General features: G+C 35.8%; 1 protein-coding gene across 3 annotated transcripts in view; it reads right to left on the reverse strand.

Moving 5' to 3' along the window:
- Nucleotides 1–1,198: 1,198 nt before the first annotated feature.
- The window catches only part of IL1RAP (interleukin 1 receptor accessory protein), a 133,712-nt gene continuing 114,316 nt past the window's right edge, over nucleotides 1,199–20,594 (reverse strand). For 2 of the 3 annotated variants that reach the window (XM_012642529.1, XM_012642538.1), the window contains 3 exons: nucleotides 14,403–14,552; nucleotides 12,956–13,099; nucleotides 8,807–10,433 (listed from right to left, as the gene is read on the reverse strand). In XM_012642529.1, the coding sequence (XP_012497983.1) occupies nucleotides 10,066–10,433; nucleotides 12,956–13,099; nucleotides 14,403–14,552 (662 nt within the window). In that variant the 3' untranslated portion in view covers nucleotides 8,807–10,065. Of the gene's footprint in view, nucleotides 3,091–8,806; nucleotides 10,434–12,955; nucleotides 13,100–14,402; nucleotides 14,553–20,594 lie in introns of those variants that run through there. The other variant, XM_012642520.1, reaches the window with a different exon arrangement.

The following is a 20,594-nucleotide window of genomic DNA, read 5'->3' on the forward strand; positions in this document are numbered from 1 at the left end:
ACCAAAATTATATAGCTACTCATTCATAATAAGAGCTCATGCGTTTAATTTTCTATGCCTCTGTCATTAGTTCTTTTGTTTATTTTTTTCAGTAAGAAAATAATTCATAAATGAAAAAGAAGCAATATTTCAATGTTTCCAAAGATATATTACAGTTGGGGATACTGTGCTAATAAGGAATAAGGCTGATTATGAGCAGGAGCGTCCTTTCCTTCCTTAGGATTTGGAGCCACTTATATTACCCGCTGTTAACAGATTTGGAGATAAACTGATATCTGTCTTCCAAGTTAACATCCTTGAACATATTTAATACGTCAAGGATGGAGTACCTCTACAAGAAGGGATGTAGTATAGAATAAGGCCTTTGGGTTATGCCAAGTGGTTTACTGCTGGATATTCAGGTAGGGTGTTCTGTAATTTTCTAGTTTCAAGTTTCATGGTGCGTCGCATTTACTCTGGAGGGCCCTTATCCCCCATCTTGAGAGAAGGGATCGTCTAGTTTCTTTTTTCAACAGAGACAAGATCTTCTCAGTCTTTTTCCAAGAGAAGTAGTGGGATTAAACTGCTTTCTTTCCCCACCCCTCATTCACTATTAGTGACTAAGAGAGACTGACACTCATTGAGCCATAGCTTGCCACCAGCCAGGGCTGATGTATTGAAGGCAACTGCTCATGTATGGAATGGTTCCTTACTCCTTTTGTTCTGCTTCTGTTCAAGAGTAGCAGACTTTGTGCTTCTAATTTTCTTACAGTAAACAGGCAGGGAACTTCTACTGAGTAAACGGAAAGTACATTATATTCTAGCTTTTTCTCCCCTAATAGAGGGTTAGGTCAGATCTCCTCTATTCTAAGGTCCCAGATGTCTTCACACTGGGGAGAGAATAAACATTCTCCATTATGTCCTTAGAGCCAACTCGTGTTCTCCAGTTCCACTATTGCTAGGGACACTTGAACCCATTTGTACATATGTTCTTTAACTGAAACTTTAATTATGAAATTACAAATTACAGGCTGAACATGGCCCATGGAGGCGTTTGCTCTGGATCTTTGCTTTTTTTTTGCTCTTAAGTTTAAGCCATCTCATAAATGGGATGTACATAAAAATCTGGATTTTTAGATTTTTGTGAAAAAACTGGACAATCTGGGAACATTGGGCGCAATCAGTGGCAATAATCAAATGGAGCTGAGTAGATGCTACCCCCTTTTTCAAGAAATATGTGCTCTTCAGTTACTTACAAGCCCAGTGATCTCTATTCTCTACCTGACTTGAAAATCAATTGCTGCATGTCTTTTGTGATTGTGTGAAAATGTTTATAGAAAAGAAATACTTCTCTGTGCCTATATCCCTATACACACAGGTACTAGATGGACAGCATGCGTATTATGCTGATATTTGGCCCCTTTTCTCTTTTTTCTTACCTTCTGATCTTGTAGGCACTTGAATTTATTATCCCTCCTCAAAATCCTGAATGGGAAGAAGGAATTCAGGCACAAAACTCTACCCTAAATCTCTTACAATACTGAATTTTTCAGCTGTCAGTTCTAAAAATATAAGGTTCTTGTATAAACTTTCATTTCATTGAAAACACTTTCTCACTTTTTTTTTGATCATTTTCCAGATCTCTCCTAATACACATCAGAAAGAAACAAAAAAGACACCTCAGCTTTCCTGGTACTGAAACCAAATCTTGGTTTCTTGAAATGGAATACTCCCTATGTATGAATAGAAAAACCATATAGGTAGAAGGGAGAGAGAGAGGTAAAAATTTGTTAGTACAAATAAAATGACATAAAAATATAACTTTATTGATGCTAACAATGTTAGGCAGTTTAGAGAACACTAGTTTACAGTGAGACAGAGAACACCATGTATCCCTGGGTGAGTATGTTTGGTTCTTTGAGGGAAAATGGGCTGTAGGTTTTCTGTTGAGCTTAGTCCTACAGCTCCACCAGAACCAGCTCCTTCCCATGATCCTCCCTTGCGATGTCTACACACTGTGAGCATCGTAGCCCACGTATACCTGACCGATTCATTACATGAGGTTGATCAACAAACTCAAAGAAAACACATTTAAATTCCTAGCTATTTTAAACCACTGGGCAAGATAGAGGATCAGACTTTAGGCAACTTTCATATACTGACCTTCTAGGGCCCAAGAAGAGTGTGCTCTTCTGAGGCCATTAGAGGCAATAATTCTGGATTCTGGTCCTTCAGGTCTTTTGTCTCCTAGAAATAAATAGTTTTTAAAAATCAATAAAGGGGACAAAAACCTGATAGTCCATTAGATGATAAAAACGTCAGTTACTCCCACAGGTTCATGACATAAAGAGAGTTGGTAGAGATACAAGCCACCACCCACCACATACAGGAATTATAGGATATAAAAGTCATTGTTATTGGATAAATCCGTGAAATGGTGAAGAGCAAGGGCTGAGATCTGGGGAGCAGGGGGTTCCAATCTGGTGCCATTCTGTTTCCATTGAGTTTCTGACTCTTGGGGAACAGGCTTACAGAGGTGTGTCTCCCACTGGGGCTGGTTATGAATCTCTGCTCGGCTCTTGCTTCTCAGGTGGCTTTCTCCTTCACAGTAGGTGACACAGCAGCGGCAGGCTGTAGAGGGCTTCCCTCGGTGCTTGGACATCGTGCCTGGGGCTAGAGGGGAACCTGCAGCCCTTCCTGAGCTCTGGAGTTCTGGGGGCTCCTTCAAACGACTTCTCCTCCTTTGAACGTGGTCCAGACTGATGTCAGACTGGGAAGAGCAGCTCTCATTCCAGCCAGAACTGGCACTGAGACTTCTCAGGGGAAGAGCCAACCGCAAGGCTTTCCAGAATTTGGAGCCAGGATGTTTGGACTTTTCTCCCTTCCAGCTCACAAAAGACACAGACTCCTTCAGCTGAAGGATGCCTGGGTGTGGATGCTCAAGGGGACGGTACTCAACCACAATGAGCTTGGTGGCAATAGCATTCTGGCACATGACACCCAGTTTAAACTCCAGCATGCTGATGCTCTTTTCTGTTACATAGTCTGGGCTCAGGACAACAATCATCCTTCGGCTCCTCTGAATAAAATCAAAAACTGCTTCCACTGTATCTATAGGAAAATGGAAAGATAGGATAGTGTATAGTGAAAATTTATATACAGATTATTTCATCATTGTCCTTTCTAGAAAGGACAGACACTGAATAAACATTTGCGATTTTAAGATCTCAGTGCTAAAGACCCAGTCAAGGAATCTTATCTTATACCATTCTTATCAATGGTTCCTAAGGATTTGCTACTTTCCAGGATGGTAAGGGAGTTGAGCTCAATTTCTCTCCCTTACTGCAAACCTCCCATTCAGTAGTCTCCTTCTTGCATAAAGCCTTCCTTAACACACATACACAAACACACACAAAGGTAGGGAATTAAATGAACCACCCTCAAAAAATTAACCACCCTCAAAAACAACTAATTTAACTAATTTGAGCTCTGTTAGTAAAATATTTCTTCTTTTGAAGTCTTCCTTGCAACTTTTATCTGGTGGACTAGATCCAGCATCTTCGAATGTTTGAAATATTTGACAACTATTATTATGTTACTGTGTTTTCTTCTTACCTCTGGATTGGATTAAATAACTTCAGGATTTTTCTCTTATTCCACATATGACATGGTTTCAAGTCTGCTCCCCACTTTTATCATTTCCCTCTGAATAATATTCAGTTTATAGATATGTCTTCTAAGAGAAGTTTTTCTGAACAGGACTGAACATAACACCCCCGACACAGACGAGCAAAAAGCAATAGGAATTACCACCTCCAAAGATCCTCACAGTTATATACCTTGATACTTAACATTTTTGGACACAATACCAGACAATTCACCTTATTCACCTTGTTATTAACTTGTTTCTTTCTGTGTGTGTGTGTGTGTGTGTGTGTTTGTGTGAGAGAAAGACAAGAATTGGCCTAAAATGTGATTAAAGGGGCAACAATGACAACGGATAAGAATCAGTCAAGTAATTAAGATATCTGACAAACCATTCAATTCTGACAGTTATTGAAATGGATTTGGACAAATCCCAATGAGAAATTCTTCAAATAAATGCAGTGCTTAACTCACTGTGAAATTTAGGAACTTAGAATACATCATCTTCTGAAGGAAATAATTCCAAATATGTAAATCAGGGCCATTGACAACTCTGAAAACACATGCTGGAGACAGACTATGAGGCTGAACACCTACGCCTTTGGTGAAAGAGTGATGAAGAGACTTTTCAGCCTGTGAAGACAAGCCGAAAGTTTACAGTAAATTCGATCATTAAGAACTGGACAGGGAATGAAGGAGGTGTGCTTCTTACCAGATTATTTCTTTTCTATCGGTGGATTTAACATGAATTTGAAAGGACATGGGAGATATGTGCTTAATTTTTGAGAACTTTTTATTAGTTTTAACAAGAGTGCAAAAATATTTTAGAGAGTTTTTGTTTTAATATCAAAAGAAATTTAAATTTTCACTTATTTTTAAACCTGTGAGTGTGCGCGCGTGCGTGTGTGTGTGTGTGTGTGTGTGTGTGTGTGGTGCAAGTGTATTTTGGTAACTCCATGGTCTGCTCTAGTTCTCCTCGGGATCTTATGAAACCTGCCTCTTATAGATCAGAGAATACGAGGGTGGGAAATCTACTGCTTCTCCTGATTCTTGAGAAATGTAAAATAACTTTAAGGCAACAGGCTGGCTTATCAAAAATGGGAATTTGTGCAAATTGTGTGTGTGTGTGTGTGAGTGGTGTTTCACTTTAAAATAGTCATTTCAGGAAAATGTCTGTTCTTTCCAGTGAGAATATCATTGTTGAAAATACAACACTGCCCTAGAACTTCTAAAAAATATATTTAGAGCATGTTTCTCTTTTTCTTTTTTTAAATTTAATTTTATTTTATTTTCATGTCAGTATATTAAGGGGGTACAGATTTTTTCAATACACGGCTTGAATCAGGGCTATAAATGTGCACATCACCTGAATAGTGTTCATTGTACCTATTAGGCGGGTTTTTGCCCTTCCCCTCCTCCGCCCTCCCCCTGCTTGATTTCTAATGACTTTTGATATCCCATCCAGAAAGTGAAATATTTACACTTAAAAGAGAGAAATGCTAAATATAGGTATGAGTAGTGAAATTCTAGACATTGAGGAATAAATGTAGAAGATGTTTCTCAGATAAGGTTTGGGATATACCTAAGGATTTTCACTTGATACTTTAAAGAAATCTGCATTCTTTATGGCATATATTCTTTTAATACTTTCCACATTTCAAAACTTCATATTTGAGGATGGGAGTTATTCTTTTTAATGCTAAAGATTATTTGGAGAGGAAGTCATAAATTAGGTCATTTATTCTGTTTAGCTCAAAAAATGAGGTGTGGCTATATAGTAATGAGATGAGTTTTCATGTGTGGTACTAAATTAGTTTTGAAGTCATGTTTTCTGGATGAGAACTCGGTAATATTCAAGGATGCTACTGCCTTTAAAAGTCACAATTTCCCTGGAGTTCACCTAGAAGAAAACTAGGACTGCAATTTTTTTTTTCTTTGGCAAGTTTATTGGTAAATGAAAAAATAGCAAGCCTCTCTCTCTCTCTCACTTAAAGTGTAGTAAAAAAGGGAGCACCTAATCTGGAAGATGGATCTTGGTCTTTTCACTTATCTCTGTTTTTATCTTAATATCTTTGAGTCTTAGTTCATTGTCCCTTAAAATGTATATGATGACAGCAAATTGTAAGGCTGTTAAACAAGTTAGAGATACTTATATATAAATATCTAGCACACAGGAGACATTGGAATAAATCACTTTGATTAAATTATTACTCAATGTCTAGTAAATACAATATTAAAATAATATATGGACTAATGTTTATTGAATCTGCATCAATTCTTAATGCTAACTTTAGAGCATCACCTTAATGTATGGATTTATATGAGTAATAAGGTTTAAAAAATTCTGTATATTCAGTTTAAAATAGATGTGGATAAATATTACTACTGAAATACTCGATCTTCTAACTCATTGCTAAATTTACTTTATGATGCTTGGGTAGAAGCAAAGAATTAAGATGGACTAGTTATTGAATATGTCTCTCATACCATACTGTGAATTTATTTGATGATAATGACATCAGTAAATGACATAAGAAAATATCCTGAGAGTTTTAACAAGGTAAGTAATAGCCAGATACATGATATTCAAATTTCTGATACTGAATCTTCTAAACAGTCATCACTATATTCTAGGAGGTCACTTCATGCGTTCAGGGTTTGGAAGCAACTTCAGACTAATAACCAGTTATCCAATGCAGAAAGCCCATATACAAAATCTCAATAAGAATCCATCAATCACTGCTTGTAATGGGGGACCTACTACCTCCAAAGACAGTGAATTCCATTAGTGTTAAACTCTTCTTTATAGTTCTTTCCTAATTGAGTAGAAATCTGTTTCTTGGTAACTTTGATCCATTGATCCTAAGTTTACCCTTTGGGGACTGATTTGCAAGAGGAAAATTCTACAGTAAAAAAATTTTTTTCCAAGCTAACCAGTTCATTGTATGTTATGGGGACTCAATAAATATTCTTTGAATAAATGAATATATAGGGATTTTGTAAGCAAGAAGACACCCCTGTTACTACGGACTTAATATTATTAGCAAAAAAGAAAATGCATTTCCAAATATCTATCATTGATTTATTCAAAGTTTTTGAGAGAAATATATCTTTGATTCAAATGATAATTCATTAACTAAAGTCAGGACATTAATTTTTTATCTCATTCCAAAGCAACTGCCTTGGGGTTGCATCAAAGCCCATAAAAAGTTAAGAGATCCCTGTAAGCTACCTAAGTTCCAAGCTGAACAAACAGGAATAGGCTTGTGTTTTTTGTTTTAAAAGAATCTCTCTCTCCACTCTACCTGCCCTCCTCTCTCTCTTTTCTTCCCTCTCCCTCTCTATCTGTCTTTCTGCCTGTCTCTCTCCGTACATACACACAAACACACACACATACACACACAAAATATGTCCTAGTATTCTGGAACAATCCATTTTACTTAAGTAACTCTTTTACTCACATGTAACAAAAATGTCCTTGATTTGAAGTTCCCATTTTTCTCAGGTTTCTCTAAGAAAGAAACTTAACTAATGTAACTTATTATATGTCTTTGTATAAGTACAATTATTAATTCTTTTTATTCTCATTTCTTATGCTCAAATGTGAATGTAAAGACATAAAACACATGCACAAAATAAAATTCAAAGCTGAAAATAAATGGTTTATTTATAAAATAAGTAAATTTACAAATCAAATGAAAAATACAAAAGTTCATGAATAAAATTAAAAAGATAATCTCAAAACATTAAAACCTATGGAAAGAAAATGGATAATTAACAAGTGGAGTGATGTTTTTGTTCCCCAACACAATGGAGTGCTCTTTTATTAGAATCCTAAGGAATCATCTAAGTTACAATACAGAAAAGAAATAAATTTTATATGATTTTGTAATTAGACACTCTATATATCACAGTTCCTTGTTAACCTGGGTACAAAAGATCATGATATCATTTATATAAAACCATTAAGTTTTTTTTTTTAAATTAGAGACATGATTTGCTCTTGCTCTCTAAATTACAGGTATATTTCCCCATCTCCCTCAAATGTTCTGTGTTGGGCATCTTCTGGAACACAGTTCCAAAAACAAAGTTCTCTTACAATGAGATATATCACCTAGATTTGATATGCTTTATATTATAGCATTTGGAAAAGTTCAGTACCAAAGGCAGGAATATAAATAGGGAAAAAAAAAATCAAGGAATTTCTAGGGGCACCCAACAGCATTTGGGATAAATATGGAATCCAAAAGTGCAAAAGAAATGCAGCATTAGCAAGAGAATGGCCCCTTGGTGATGAGACTATTCTCTATTTACCTAAAGCTCATGCAAGAATGGATATTCAAAGCTTACCTGGAATAAGGTTCCCCAGTTTTGTAAGTGAAGGGTTAATAGGGGGAATAACTGTGGTTTGTAATAAGAAAAAACATTAATAAGGCTAAAACAAATTAGATTCAAGAGTGAATCCATATCATAGCTTCATAGTCAAGAATTCAAGAGTGAACCTTTTTTCAATTCAAAATAATCAATAACTCTTATATAGAGAAATGATTTATTATGGACTTTAATACTGATGAAGGACACTTAAATGTAGGAGGTAATTTTAGAATTATTTATCGACATTCATACCACTGGGAAAAGGCTTCCTTAACTTATGAATTATTGTGTTTCATAGGATACCCAGACTCATGTATAAGTACATTTGTTTCCTTTATCACTCAATAGTCTAGATACTTGAGCACCAAGATTAACACAGCTTAGTTTCTAAATGCGTACCCTGGGAATGTAGTAGTAAATCAGCTAATGCTAGGTGACCATGGAATCTCTGTGCATAACAGATACTACTGCAACCCAGATCAACCATAGCAGTAGTAAGTTATTTATATTAACTTAGGGAAAGCAAGAACTAATGACAAGTACTACTCTGTGAGCTGTGAATTAACAAATAATATTCATGTACAAAAAACACTGACACAAAAGCATTACAGTAAAAACATAAATTAAAAACTGCACAAGAGTTCCAGCAGTTTGTAATATTGTACCAACGGATCTTTAAAGTCATACACAGATACACACACACACACACACACACACATACACATACACATATATACACATATATATAATACATGTGCATGTGGATATATACATACACATTAATTATGTGTGTGTATATATCCATACACATAATTCGTGGTGTGTAGATATATATACACATACATATATATAAAATCTACATGTAACATAGGTATTTGCCATGCTGTAAACTCTGCACTTAGTTTTCCAAGTCTTAAGAACATTAAAATATTACTTAAAACAAAAACAAGTTTCACTGACAGTGACTTTTCAGACTGACTTACTTGGAGCAACCGTATTACCTGTAATAGAGAGTAAATTATAGGCAATACAATTAATTCTCTTAGAATATTAATGCTGACTGTCAAGGTCACTAAGTCTAACCTTCACCCTTCACAATGGAGAGACAAACAAGTAAGGAGAAATCACTTTTCTGGTAGTAACATTAGAAAGGCTAAGATTAAAAGACACATTGCCAAACATCCTGTTCTGTGCTCTTTTCACAAGTCAAAAATTGTCCTAAAAGCATTTTGCTGTTACTTTACTGTCTATTAGCACCATTAAGAGAAGTTTTCTCTCAGACTGAACCAAATGTGGAGCCACATGCAAACTCTAAATGGCCGATGGGAGATATGGAGATGGAGTGAAAAATGTGGGTCGCCCTGCAGATAATCGGTAATTTACTGTAGCAAAAACAAAACTCATATTTTTCAAGTTTACCAAATATGACATCAATTACCTGAGATGGAGGGCAAGGGTGGTATAGTAGAAGAAAAGTAAGCCCTTTAAATCAATTGTAAGGAACATTTTCAGTTCTCTTGCTTTGTGTCACCACCCTAAGTGAATGTCAGTTTTGCTGTGGAGATGTGCTGCACAGCTGAATGGGCAAAAGAGTTCATTTTCCTCAGCTAAAATTTAGGTCCTCATTATCTTTTCAATGGATGAGTAAAAATAAAAGAAAAAGAAAACTTTTCAGAAACTCATAATGACTGTCAACAGATGACTTATCTTAAAGGCATCTTTAAATGCATGAGAAAGGCTGCTCCGTATGTTAAGATAAAAAAAAATAGTAGCGACATGTAAGAACAGGGGTGGATGATGCAGAAGGGGCAATTCACATCAACCAAGTCTTTGCCTGCAAAGAACATAGTGACATCAGAGTCTGGTGACCGAGTGTTGATAATATATTGTAAATGTTAGTCTTGGCTGAGGAAAGAGAACAGCCAGCCATACAGTCACTCTGGATTTATCCTTATGGGGAGGCTTAGACAATTATTTTCTGCCTATGGAACCATAAACTGGGAAAGAAGAATGAGAAGATCCTTCCTGAAGTACCCCTTGGTCTTTTTACCCATTTCATTGTCCCTTTCATACATTTTTCAAGGATGAATAGGAGAGACCCTGCTCATCACTGCTAGACCGCCTGGGACTTTTCTTCACTGGCATGGCCACCTGCAGCTGCTTCCAGAACCTGCCCTGTGGATACTTGGATTTTTCCCCTTTCCATTTAATGACCGTGAGCACCGTCTTAGCCCGCTTCAGCTCTTTCACCTTCGTCTCCTTCACAGCTTTGTACTGTACTAAAATGACGTTGATGTTGCCCCGAGAGGCCATATTTTCTAGGCCAGCCTTGAGCTCCAGGAGGGCCTGGGTTCCCTGGAGCACGTAGTTGGGGCTTAGGACAACCAGGAGGCGTCTGCTTTTCTGAATGAAGCTCAAGGTCTCATCTGTGACAACTGGGAAAGAAAACAACCATGGGGATTAGTGTTGGCCAAAATCTCCTCAAAAGCATGGGATTTGAGGAGCAAATGTAGGGAACTTACGGAAACAGACTAAGAATTAAGGCGAAACTTTTTAACAACTTAATCCTTAGACCTAAGCACTCTAATTCATTAAACGCCACTGTCCTTGGGGAAAATAAAAACTATATATACATATTCCACCCTAAGAATTCCAAACAGATGTGAAGCCAAAAAATAGTGTACTGCTGTGACTTTGGTCTTCAAAAGCATTATTTGAGACATGAAGAACAGATGTGTTGTACTGAAATAAGTTTCTTCAAACTGTGTGGCATGTTAAGGTCTTGCCAAATTAGCTCTTGAGCTCTTTCTCCGAGAAGATATCCATGTATAAACTCTCTAGCAACAATAGGCATTCAAAATGATATATATCATAAAATCAAAATCACAGAATTTTATTTTTGGCTAACACAGGACAATGAGAGTAGGAACCTTCATTTTTTGAAAGTCCCTCTCTATTGTTGGATATCTACATGACCCAGACTGATATCACTAAGTGGCTGGAAGAGGGCCTTAAAAAAAATCTAGCAAATTGAATGGCATTTTGGCTGGCAATACATTCTCAGCTCAGCTTCCTACTTCTGTCTCCTCTGGAACCTAAATTAGTCCCTGGATATTTCTCCTTAAACTCCTATCATTACTATGGAGCCATGTGTTTCAGCAGCTGCTGGATGATGTGTCTGCTTTCAGTAACAGGCAAATGCCTGCTTCATGTAAAAAAAGAAAAAGAAAAAGCAGGAAAAATGGAAATGCAATGTAATTTTATTCTGCCTTTAAGGGTTCTGATTAGTTCTTGTCACTAAATTCTTGGGAACAATCTATCTCCTCACCGTTGTTTACCGAGAACTGTATAATTCTCTACCTGGGGTTCAGATAGTTGCCAACTCCAGGTAATGTACTAGTGTTGTGGAAACCTTTATCATGGCTTGCTATACTCTCCTAAGCAGTCATTCTGAGCCTTAGTCTTCACAGGTCTAGAAGTTTTAAGGAAAGACTTGCAATTAAGTGCAGCCTGGAGAAGAATCCAGGAATAATTATTTGTCTACTCTAAGCAATGATACTTAAGACTGACCATGTGTAAGCATGGAAAGAGACCCAGAGTCATAGGATTGGTTAAGAGAAGCAGGGAGAATACAAAAGGATGCAAGGACCAACCATCAAAAGTAAGATGCAAGAGTAATTATGTAGAGCTTGAATTCTTCAAAGAACTATCAACTCCTATTGGAGGGCCTTGCCCAGTTATATACCGTATATCTTTATATAACTTTTCACACAGTAGATAAGTATTTATAGAATGGCTGTATGAATGAATAAATGGATGAATAAATGATTTCGGGAAACTGAGTACCAAAATGGGTGTAATTTATCCTTTAACCATATAATTAAGTCCTCATTTCATGGCAAAGTTATACTGAAGGAGATATCTTCTGTAGAACACGAGCATGATGGGCTTTTGGGTGATGATTAGGGATATAAAATAACTGATCCAGCTAAACTAAAATGAGAATAAAATTTTAAGTCTATTCTGTATCTCAAATATCCAGGTAACAGTTTTCAAAAAAACATTAAATTATCAATGTCAACAGGATTTTAGAGGAAGAAAATTAGGTTGTCATGCTTAGTATTAGAGACATTACGTACATTTCAACAGTACGAAGTTTAACAGTGGGTTTAGGAATGTTACTCGTGTTGTTTATTAAAAAGGACTCAAATGGATCACTACTTAGTGGCACTGTGTGGACAGATTTACTTTTATTTTAACACTTTCAGCAATTCAAGCTTTTCTTTTTTTAACCTACCAGAATATACTGGCTTTCGTAAAATTTTAAAATAAATCTCAAATGTATAAGCTAATAGAAAGGAAGAAACAGACCCAAAAGGGGGAATTTGTGTTATGTTATTTTGCTTAAAAATAAAAGTGAGAAAAAAGGAATGAGCAAGTGCCAAAGGGATATATTCTAATTATTATCAGTGAGTAATATAAGGAAAAATTCTATATACTCTCTTCTACAACTCAGTTTCAGTAAAACTGAGTAAACCTCAGTCTTTGTAAAAAAAAAAAAAAGTTTTTTTAATACTCATTCTTATAAAAAAGAAATTCTAGGTAAACCAATGCAGATCAACCTAAACCTTCTAAAAATCTTAATGTGAGTAAATCTGATGTTTAAAGCTGTGTCACTTTAATAGAAGTGTAATCCACTGTGCATCCACAGTTTTACATATTCAGCTCTTAAAGATTAAGAGGGAAAATATTTTAATGCCATAAAATGAGTTGCATAGCGTACATCCTATAATGAAGTTTCATTCCTAGAGAAGTCTCTACTTTATCAAAGAATTGGGCATTAAATATCCCAGGATGCCAATATAGAACTGTGCCATGATTCTTACACATGACTCAAACCCAATGGCCCCATTTGCCTTTTATGGTAGCATCATTTGTACTCATCTGAAATACCTACTTCCCCCAGGCAGACTGTCTCGGTCAAAGATGCACAGCTTGTAACCAAATTCATTCTCCAAAACTCCACGGAGGGTCAGTAATACAAATTCCTCTTCCTCAGCATTCCTTGCATAGGACACATAAATATCATACTCCTTCCCATCTAGCAAAAGGAACACAGATCCAATATAAATCTTGAAAGTTTCTCAATAGTATTACATTTTTTCTTAAATCAAACTTCTACATATTAGATATTTCCTTATGTGACAGATTCCAGTGTGATTTTCTACTTGTAACAGGTCTCCAGGCAAAATGACTATTTGAAGGTGTAATTTTGAATTTTATCTGATATGTTGTCTACTCTTATCTCACTGCGTTGAATCTTTACAGTGGAGAAAGAGTGAGGTTTGGCCCATTCAATTCTTAGTTAACAGAACCACGATGTAAATCATAGGTGCTGGCAATTAAAACCATACATAAAATTTCAACTTCCTTTTCTAGTATATCACTCACTAATATATTAGAATATAAACTGACCAAAACTTTGTGAAACTGCCTGAATTATTTATACCTGAAAAGAACTATAAAAAAATATACTTAGATTCAATGGACCAATCTTTCCCAAAGTTGCCTAATTATAAAAGTCACCTCTCATTAAAAATATAGATTCTGTGTCTCTTCACAAACCTTCTGAATTAGAATCTTTAGTGGGTAGACCTAATAATTTGTATGTTTCAGTGTTTTATTCTTTTTACCAGGCAAATTTGTACTAGAGCAGTATTTCTTAATGTTTAATGTGTACATGAATCACTTGGAAATGTTATTGAAATGTAGATTCAGATTCAGTAGGGGTTAGGTCTAAGAGTCTCCTGATAAGTTGCCAGATGTGGCTGATGTTGCTGGTTCCTGGATCACTCTTTGAGTACAAGGAGTGTGGACCTGTATACGGCAGCCACAAACCACCTGTGTCTATTGAACTCTTGAATTGCAGCTGGTCTGAGTTGACATGTGCTGCAAGGGTAAAATACAATACGGTTTGAATTTTGAAGATTTTTAGTAGCAAAAAAAAAGACTGTAAAATAGCTCATTAACTTTTTAATATTAATTACATGCTAAAATGATAGTGTTATGAATATGTTTAGTTGAATCATTATTTTTACTTATTTCTTGTTACTTTTTCTAATATGGCCACTAGAAAATTTTAAGTTAAACAAGTAGCTTGAATTATAATTCTATCTAGACAGTGCTAATGTATAAAAAATGACTTATTAATCCAAGAAAGGAGAATAATACACATTGGACAGATTTTTAATAGTAAGGGCTGAAATAAAAGGTAATCTGCTTAAATCTCCCAGTTAATCTAGGTCTTATCAAGTCACCATGTTTTCTTTTCTTTTCTGTTTTTCCCAAACATGTTTTCTAAACATGACAGTACAAGAGGTTTACATTAAACTTCTGTTACTTACCCAAAATGGTTTCATCTGTTCCAAAATGAGCCCGGTAAAATAGGACCATCTCCAGCCAATAAACATGGTAAACGACAATGAGAATCACCACTAGCAGGACTGTGGCTCCAAAACCACATGCCAGTTCCACTGTGTATCTTGGAGCTACCACTGGAGTGAACAACAAAGAAACAGAATTGATTTCTGTGTTGAACACAGTGACCTATCATCCTGCAAATAGCTGCATAAGCCAAGCAGCTTAACCATGCACTGCCTTACATGTGTGAACAAGCAGAGATAACACTGTAGAGTTTCAGCACTATTTTTTAAATACTAGGCTGTGTCATATTTATCTTATCGGTTCCAGCACCTGGCATAGAAAGTGTTTTTTATTTTAATAATTTTTGAAGATATACAAATTTAAACAGAACCTTAATTTGGAAGGAGTTAGATGGTCACTAATTCAGGTCATAATTTGATACCTGAATCTTATCAAAAGTATTTTGGAAAAATGTCATTCCATCCGCTGTCCATACCTTGGGATGGAGTCCTCACCATACCTGGAGAAGCCCGGGATATTGGTAGAATTTTAATTTTGGGTACAGCTGATTTGTGTAAAAATCTTAACATATTTCCATTAGTTTTAGTTTCATTCTCTTGTCCAGGGTCAAAGGAATTTAATTCCCTTTCCTTTAGATTTGGAAATAGGCCTCAAAAGCCGTATTTTCACTGGGCAGAAACAGAAGGCATCCACCAAATGCTCAGTATGCTTGGCTTGAAAGTGTCTCCCCCGTCCACAGGTCTAGGGGACACATTCCAGAGATTGACTTGCAACATCTAGATATGGGCAGATTTCTACTTTATTGGTTAATTGTTTACATTGTAGGCAGCTTATCAGTTTCTCTGGAACAATCAGAAATATAGTGAGGTAATTCTCAATTGTGTAAAAAACAAATATTCACTCATCAGCTCTGTAAACAAGTCTGTCACAACCAAATCACTAACCACCTCCCTGCCTCATTTACCATCGCCTTCTTCTCAAAAACTTCAGGAACATTTAACGTCATGCCTTTTGCTCATGCTGTGACTTCTGGCTGGAAATACTTTCTCATTGTTAGTTTTCAAGTCCATGTTCAAATATCATTATTTTGCTTAAGCTTTTGTGGAATAAAACCCTTCTTGCAGCCTGAGATCCCCCTGTTAGAAATTCTCCCTCTTTCCTTTGTTTCTTATCTTAATGTAATATTTTTATTATATTGTAATTTGTCTGCAGGTTTGCTTCTCTACTCCTTCCCACTCCCATTGAACTATGTATTTATAGTCTTCCAGGTAGAGATTATGTCTTTTTCATCCACCTTACCCCTAGAACACCTAGAGTCTCAATGAATACTTTCAGACATAGCACTTTACACTTCTGTGATATTTAAAATAAACCTAGTACTATGCTCAGCAATCTCCTTTGGTTGGTGTATTAGCTTATAATAATGAAGCTTAAGAGCTTGAAGGAGGAAAAGTATATTTATTGGATCTGAAGCAGGAGTGGCTTAAATTATGTATTAGTTAAACTGATAATTATTGACATCTACTATTTGCCAAAAGATTTTGGAAATACAATGGCAGATAAGACAGAAAGGGTCTCTTCCCTTTTGAACCATTAACAATATTCTAATGCAGTAAATAAATAAGCCAGTTAATTTTAAATAGTGATCAGTGCTATAAAGGAAATAAACCAGGGTAATGGGGCAGAGGTGATTGAGCTAGGGCAGGGAAGGTATATTAGGTGTGGTGGTGAGGGAAGGCTTCTATGAACACCTAAGAATATTGCGGGTGTTAAATGTTTTTTTCTGAGACAAGGATGGAGAATCTCATTCAAAGCTCGGATTGCTATAGAGGCTCCCTGACTCCATCTTTGCACAACACCATCATGAAGTTCCATTATTGATCATATACTACTAGAAAAGTCACCTTTAAAACAGGTATCTATCCTAAGGGAACAATGGTAAGCTGCCTGGAGCTGAGCCTGAAGTTGTCTAATTAAAGGGCAAATTGTAAGGTTTCAAGCTTACTATCCTAAACCCAGGATATTAATCCTGTTGCAGGTACAGCCAAGACCTTAGCAGTGCAAAATTATTATTAATATCAGATACTCTTGAACTTGTTCCGTGAATAATGATGCTTTGAAATAAGAAAACTCTATCATTAAATGCTAGAAGCTTTGTGAGTGCAGTTGTGAGAATTTACTAAGAACAATTTGGGTAGCTGGCATGAAAATCACTGTGTCCTTGGTGTTTCTGAGTACAGGTTATGTTAGCAGTATACTGGGGTACTTCTCACCGTTATTTTCATTATTTGGTCTGGATGGACATTTTATAATGGGGAGGCAGCCATTGGCTGCTCTTACCCAAGTTGGATTTTTAAAAAAATAGAGATCTTGTTTAATGCCAAAGAGATCAATTACCCTCATAAATTTACCTCTGCCACATTCATTTTACTACTGCCCATTTTATATCTAATAGGGCTTCTTAATTCTGTCTTGTGTCATATAGTCACATGTGTCATATTTATAGAGTGTGTTTTGTGTAGCCATCTTGATGACAAGGAGTCCCTAATGCTACTTAACTAAATGGATTCTTAAGATAAATAATCCTCCAGCTGGATTTTCTAACCAGCTAGTCACATTCAGGAAGTGCTCTACAAGGCTATCATGTAAAGCAGTGCTGGCTTATTACCCTCAGCCTAAATTTTTTGTCTGCCAAGCTGGAATTTGTGGCATTTTGACATAAAGATATTACTCTGATGTAATCCCAGACCAAGGGTTTCTAATCAGGAAGGCGTAATGCAATTTGACCAAATCGGACTCCTGAACTTTTTCTCTCATTGATTTCACTAATAATCTGATTCAAGATGTAGACAGACTGATCTACTTGCTTGCTTTTACTTCCTATATCAGAGATTTTTCATCTCTTTTGCAGTTCTAGGGCAATAACTGGCCCCGACACCCAAATTTCCAGCTAACCACACTTGGTTAAAATGGTTCAACATCTCAGTGCTAGTCATTTTCCCTGTTTCAAGTTCTTATTCTACAATCACATTTCTCCTAGGACATCTAAGATATTTCCCTCATCTTCATTATTATAATTGGAGTCTTGCATCCCATTGAGTGTCCTAACCAAATGCTGGCTGCTTAGACTTTCAAGTGTTCTCTGCCAAACAGCCCATGGCTACTCTGTGCTAAATCACTGGGACTTTTTGATAATTTCAGGGACTGTAGTGATGACCATTTTCCTGAACTGCAAACAAAGAGAATGTTTTATTTAAGTGATGGTAAGCCTATGACTGAATTGATCTGCAGACTTGATGGGTTTGGCTATTTACAGTGTGTTAAAACTTGTTCATTTTGGACTTCAGCTTCTGTTTTTAGAGGAGTATTGGATACTAGACTAGCCTTTTCTCCACATCTAAAATAAGAGGTTTTCAAAATTGGACAACTGATAGCAAAGGGATGTGATCTGTGATAGAAAAGACACAAAAAAGGTAAACCCCAGAATCACTCTGGTTTTTTGACTGAAGGCACTTTTTAAACTGTGGAACAGAAAGCGAAAAGCCAAAAGAAGACAGTGTTTGCATTGAGCTAAGGAGACAGAAATTAGAGTTCAAGACAATGGAGTTGGATTGAATTTATAAACCTGGGTACCTGAGAGAAGAGAACTGTGTAATAAAGGAACTCTAGAAATCTGCATGGGTTACCTCGAATTTGGACAAATACATAAATACGCACATATTAAAGGTGATACTTCACAAGGTCAGGCAAAGAACAGCTGGGAACAGAACAGCTCTAGGAGCACATGTAGGGTTGGGAGACAGCTGAGTTGAGAAAACTCAGAATGAAGAGATTTTGTTGAGCTCCCCAAGTATTAAGCAGAGACCCCGGATAGTAGGTTCAATCTAGAGAGAAGGCTATTTTAGACCTACTCTAACAAAGATAAGTAAGATGCTTCAAAGAAAAAAAAAAAAGCAAGTGGCTATACAAATAAATTACCTGCTGGAAAAAAAATTAATTCTCTCTTACAAAATCCATACATTTAATGATGTAACATCCATAATGTCTAGCATATGATTTTTAAAAATGCTAGACAGAAGAATAATAAAAAATAGGACGTATATTTGGAAGAAAAAATCAGCCAATATAAACAGAATCAGAATTTACAAAGATAATGGAATTACCAGATAAGTACTTCAAAATGGATATTATAAATGTGTTTGTTGAATTAAAAAAAAGATCATGAACATTGTGAAGAGCAATTAGAAAATATCAATAGAGGTATTTCAATGGAGAAATGGAAATTCAAAAACTAAAAAATACTATTCTGAAATTAAAAATGCTGAAAATTAGACATCACAAAAGAAAGGATCAGTGAACATTAGAGACTACACAAATACAGAGGGAAAAAAGGATGAAAAAAAATAACAAGAACCTCAGAGGCCTGTGAGGAAACACTAGGCAGCCTATCCTAAATTTAACTGGAGGACTAAAAGAAGAAGAAAGAGTGAGGGTGTGAAGAAAAACATGTTTGAAGAAATAATGGCTGAAAATTTTTCAAATTAAATAAAAATATAAACTCACAGATCCATTAATGAACCCAAAACAAAATACATACAAATAGAACACCACCAAAGGATGTCATGATGTAAGTGTTCAAAATCAATGAAGAAGTGAAAATCTTAAATCTGCCAGAGAAAAAGATGAGACATACATAAAGGGCACAATAATAAGCAGACCAAAACAAAAAAAAATTGCCAATTTGCATTATAAATAATATTAGGAGAAAATGCAATAATACCTTTAAAGAGATGAAAGAAAAAAGAAAAAGATAAACTTTCAACCTAACCACAAAAATATTGACATAGGCACCAGTGCAACATAATGAGGAAATGAAAATCTTTCCAATAAATAATGCTGAAATAACTGGATATCAATATAAAAAGAAAATTAAACTTTAATTTCTATTTCACACCATTCATTTAAAAAATAATGAGAGATGAACTATAGATCTAAACAAAAGATGAATCCTCATGACTTGGGATATGCAAAGTTTTCTTAGGCCACAAAGTAATAATCATTAAAGAAACAGTTAATAAATTATACCTCATCAAAAATAAGAACCTCTGCTCAATAAAATATGCCATTAAAGAAACAAATTGTCATGCAACAGACTGGGAAAAAGTGTTTATGAAACATGTATCTGACAAAGGACTGGTATCCAGGACAAATAAGGAACTCTAAGATTCAATAATAAAAACACAATCAACCTAATTATAAAATGAACAAAACGTTTGAACAGTCACATCACAAAGGAAAACATACAGATGGTCAACAAGCATGAAAAATTTCTCAATGTAAAACTAATTATACTCAGTACAAAACTAATTACTCGCTTAGTTTTATCAGTTTATCTTAGTTCTGATAAAGCTAAACCAGTAATTCCACTCATAGGTGTTGGTGTTCACCTTAGAAAAGTAAAAGCAAAAGTCCATAAAGAGACTTGGCTAAAAACGTGGACTGAAGTTTTATTAAAAAGACCCCAAAACTGAAAACAACCCAAATGTCCACTACCCAGAGAATGATTAAACATGAATAAATTATTTAAAAAGAAAAAAACACCCCTTGGCAAATAAAAGGAGCAAATGACTGATACAAACAACAGCATGGATAAATATCAAGAACACTTGCTGAGTGAAACCTTATATAATAGTGCATCCTGTTTGAGTCTATGTACATACAGTTCTAGACTAGGAAAAGTAATCTATTCTACAAAGGAAAATCAAAGCAGTTGTATTATGTGCAATGGGGAGTCAGGGGTAGTAAGAATTGACTGATAAAGGGAAGGCAAAGAATGTTACTCTCTGTAGTGACGGTAATATTTTCTACCTTGATAGGATATTAGGCTATGCAAATACATGCATGTCTCAAAAATTATCGAATTGGGCAGGGTGTGGTGGCTCACGCCTGTAATCCTAGCACTCTGGGAGGCCGAGGTGGGTGGATTGTTTGAGCTCAGGAGTTTGAAACCCGCCTGAGCAAGAGCGAGACCCCATCTCTACTAAAAATAGAAAGAAATTTATCAGACAACTAAAAATATATAGAAAAAATTAGCTGGGCATGGTGGTGCATGCCTGTAGTCCCAGCTACACGGGAGGCTGAGGCAGAAGGAT

The sequence above is a fragment of the Propithecus coquereli genome, unplaced genomic scaffold (genome assembly GCF_000956105.1).
Source record: "Propithecus coquereli isolate 6110/MARCELLA unplaced genomic scaffold, Pcoq_1.0 Scaffold10, whole genome shotgun sequence".
Taxonomy (NCBI): Eukaryota; Metazoa; Chordata; class Mammalia; order Primates; family Indriidae; genus Propithecus; species Propithecus coquereli.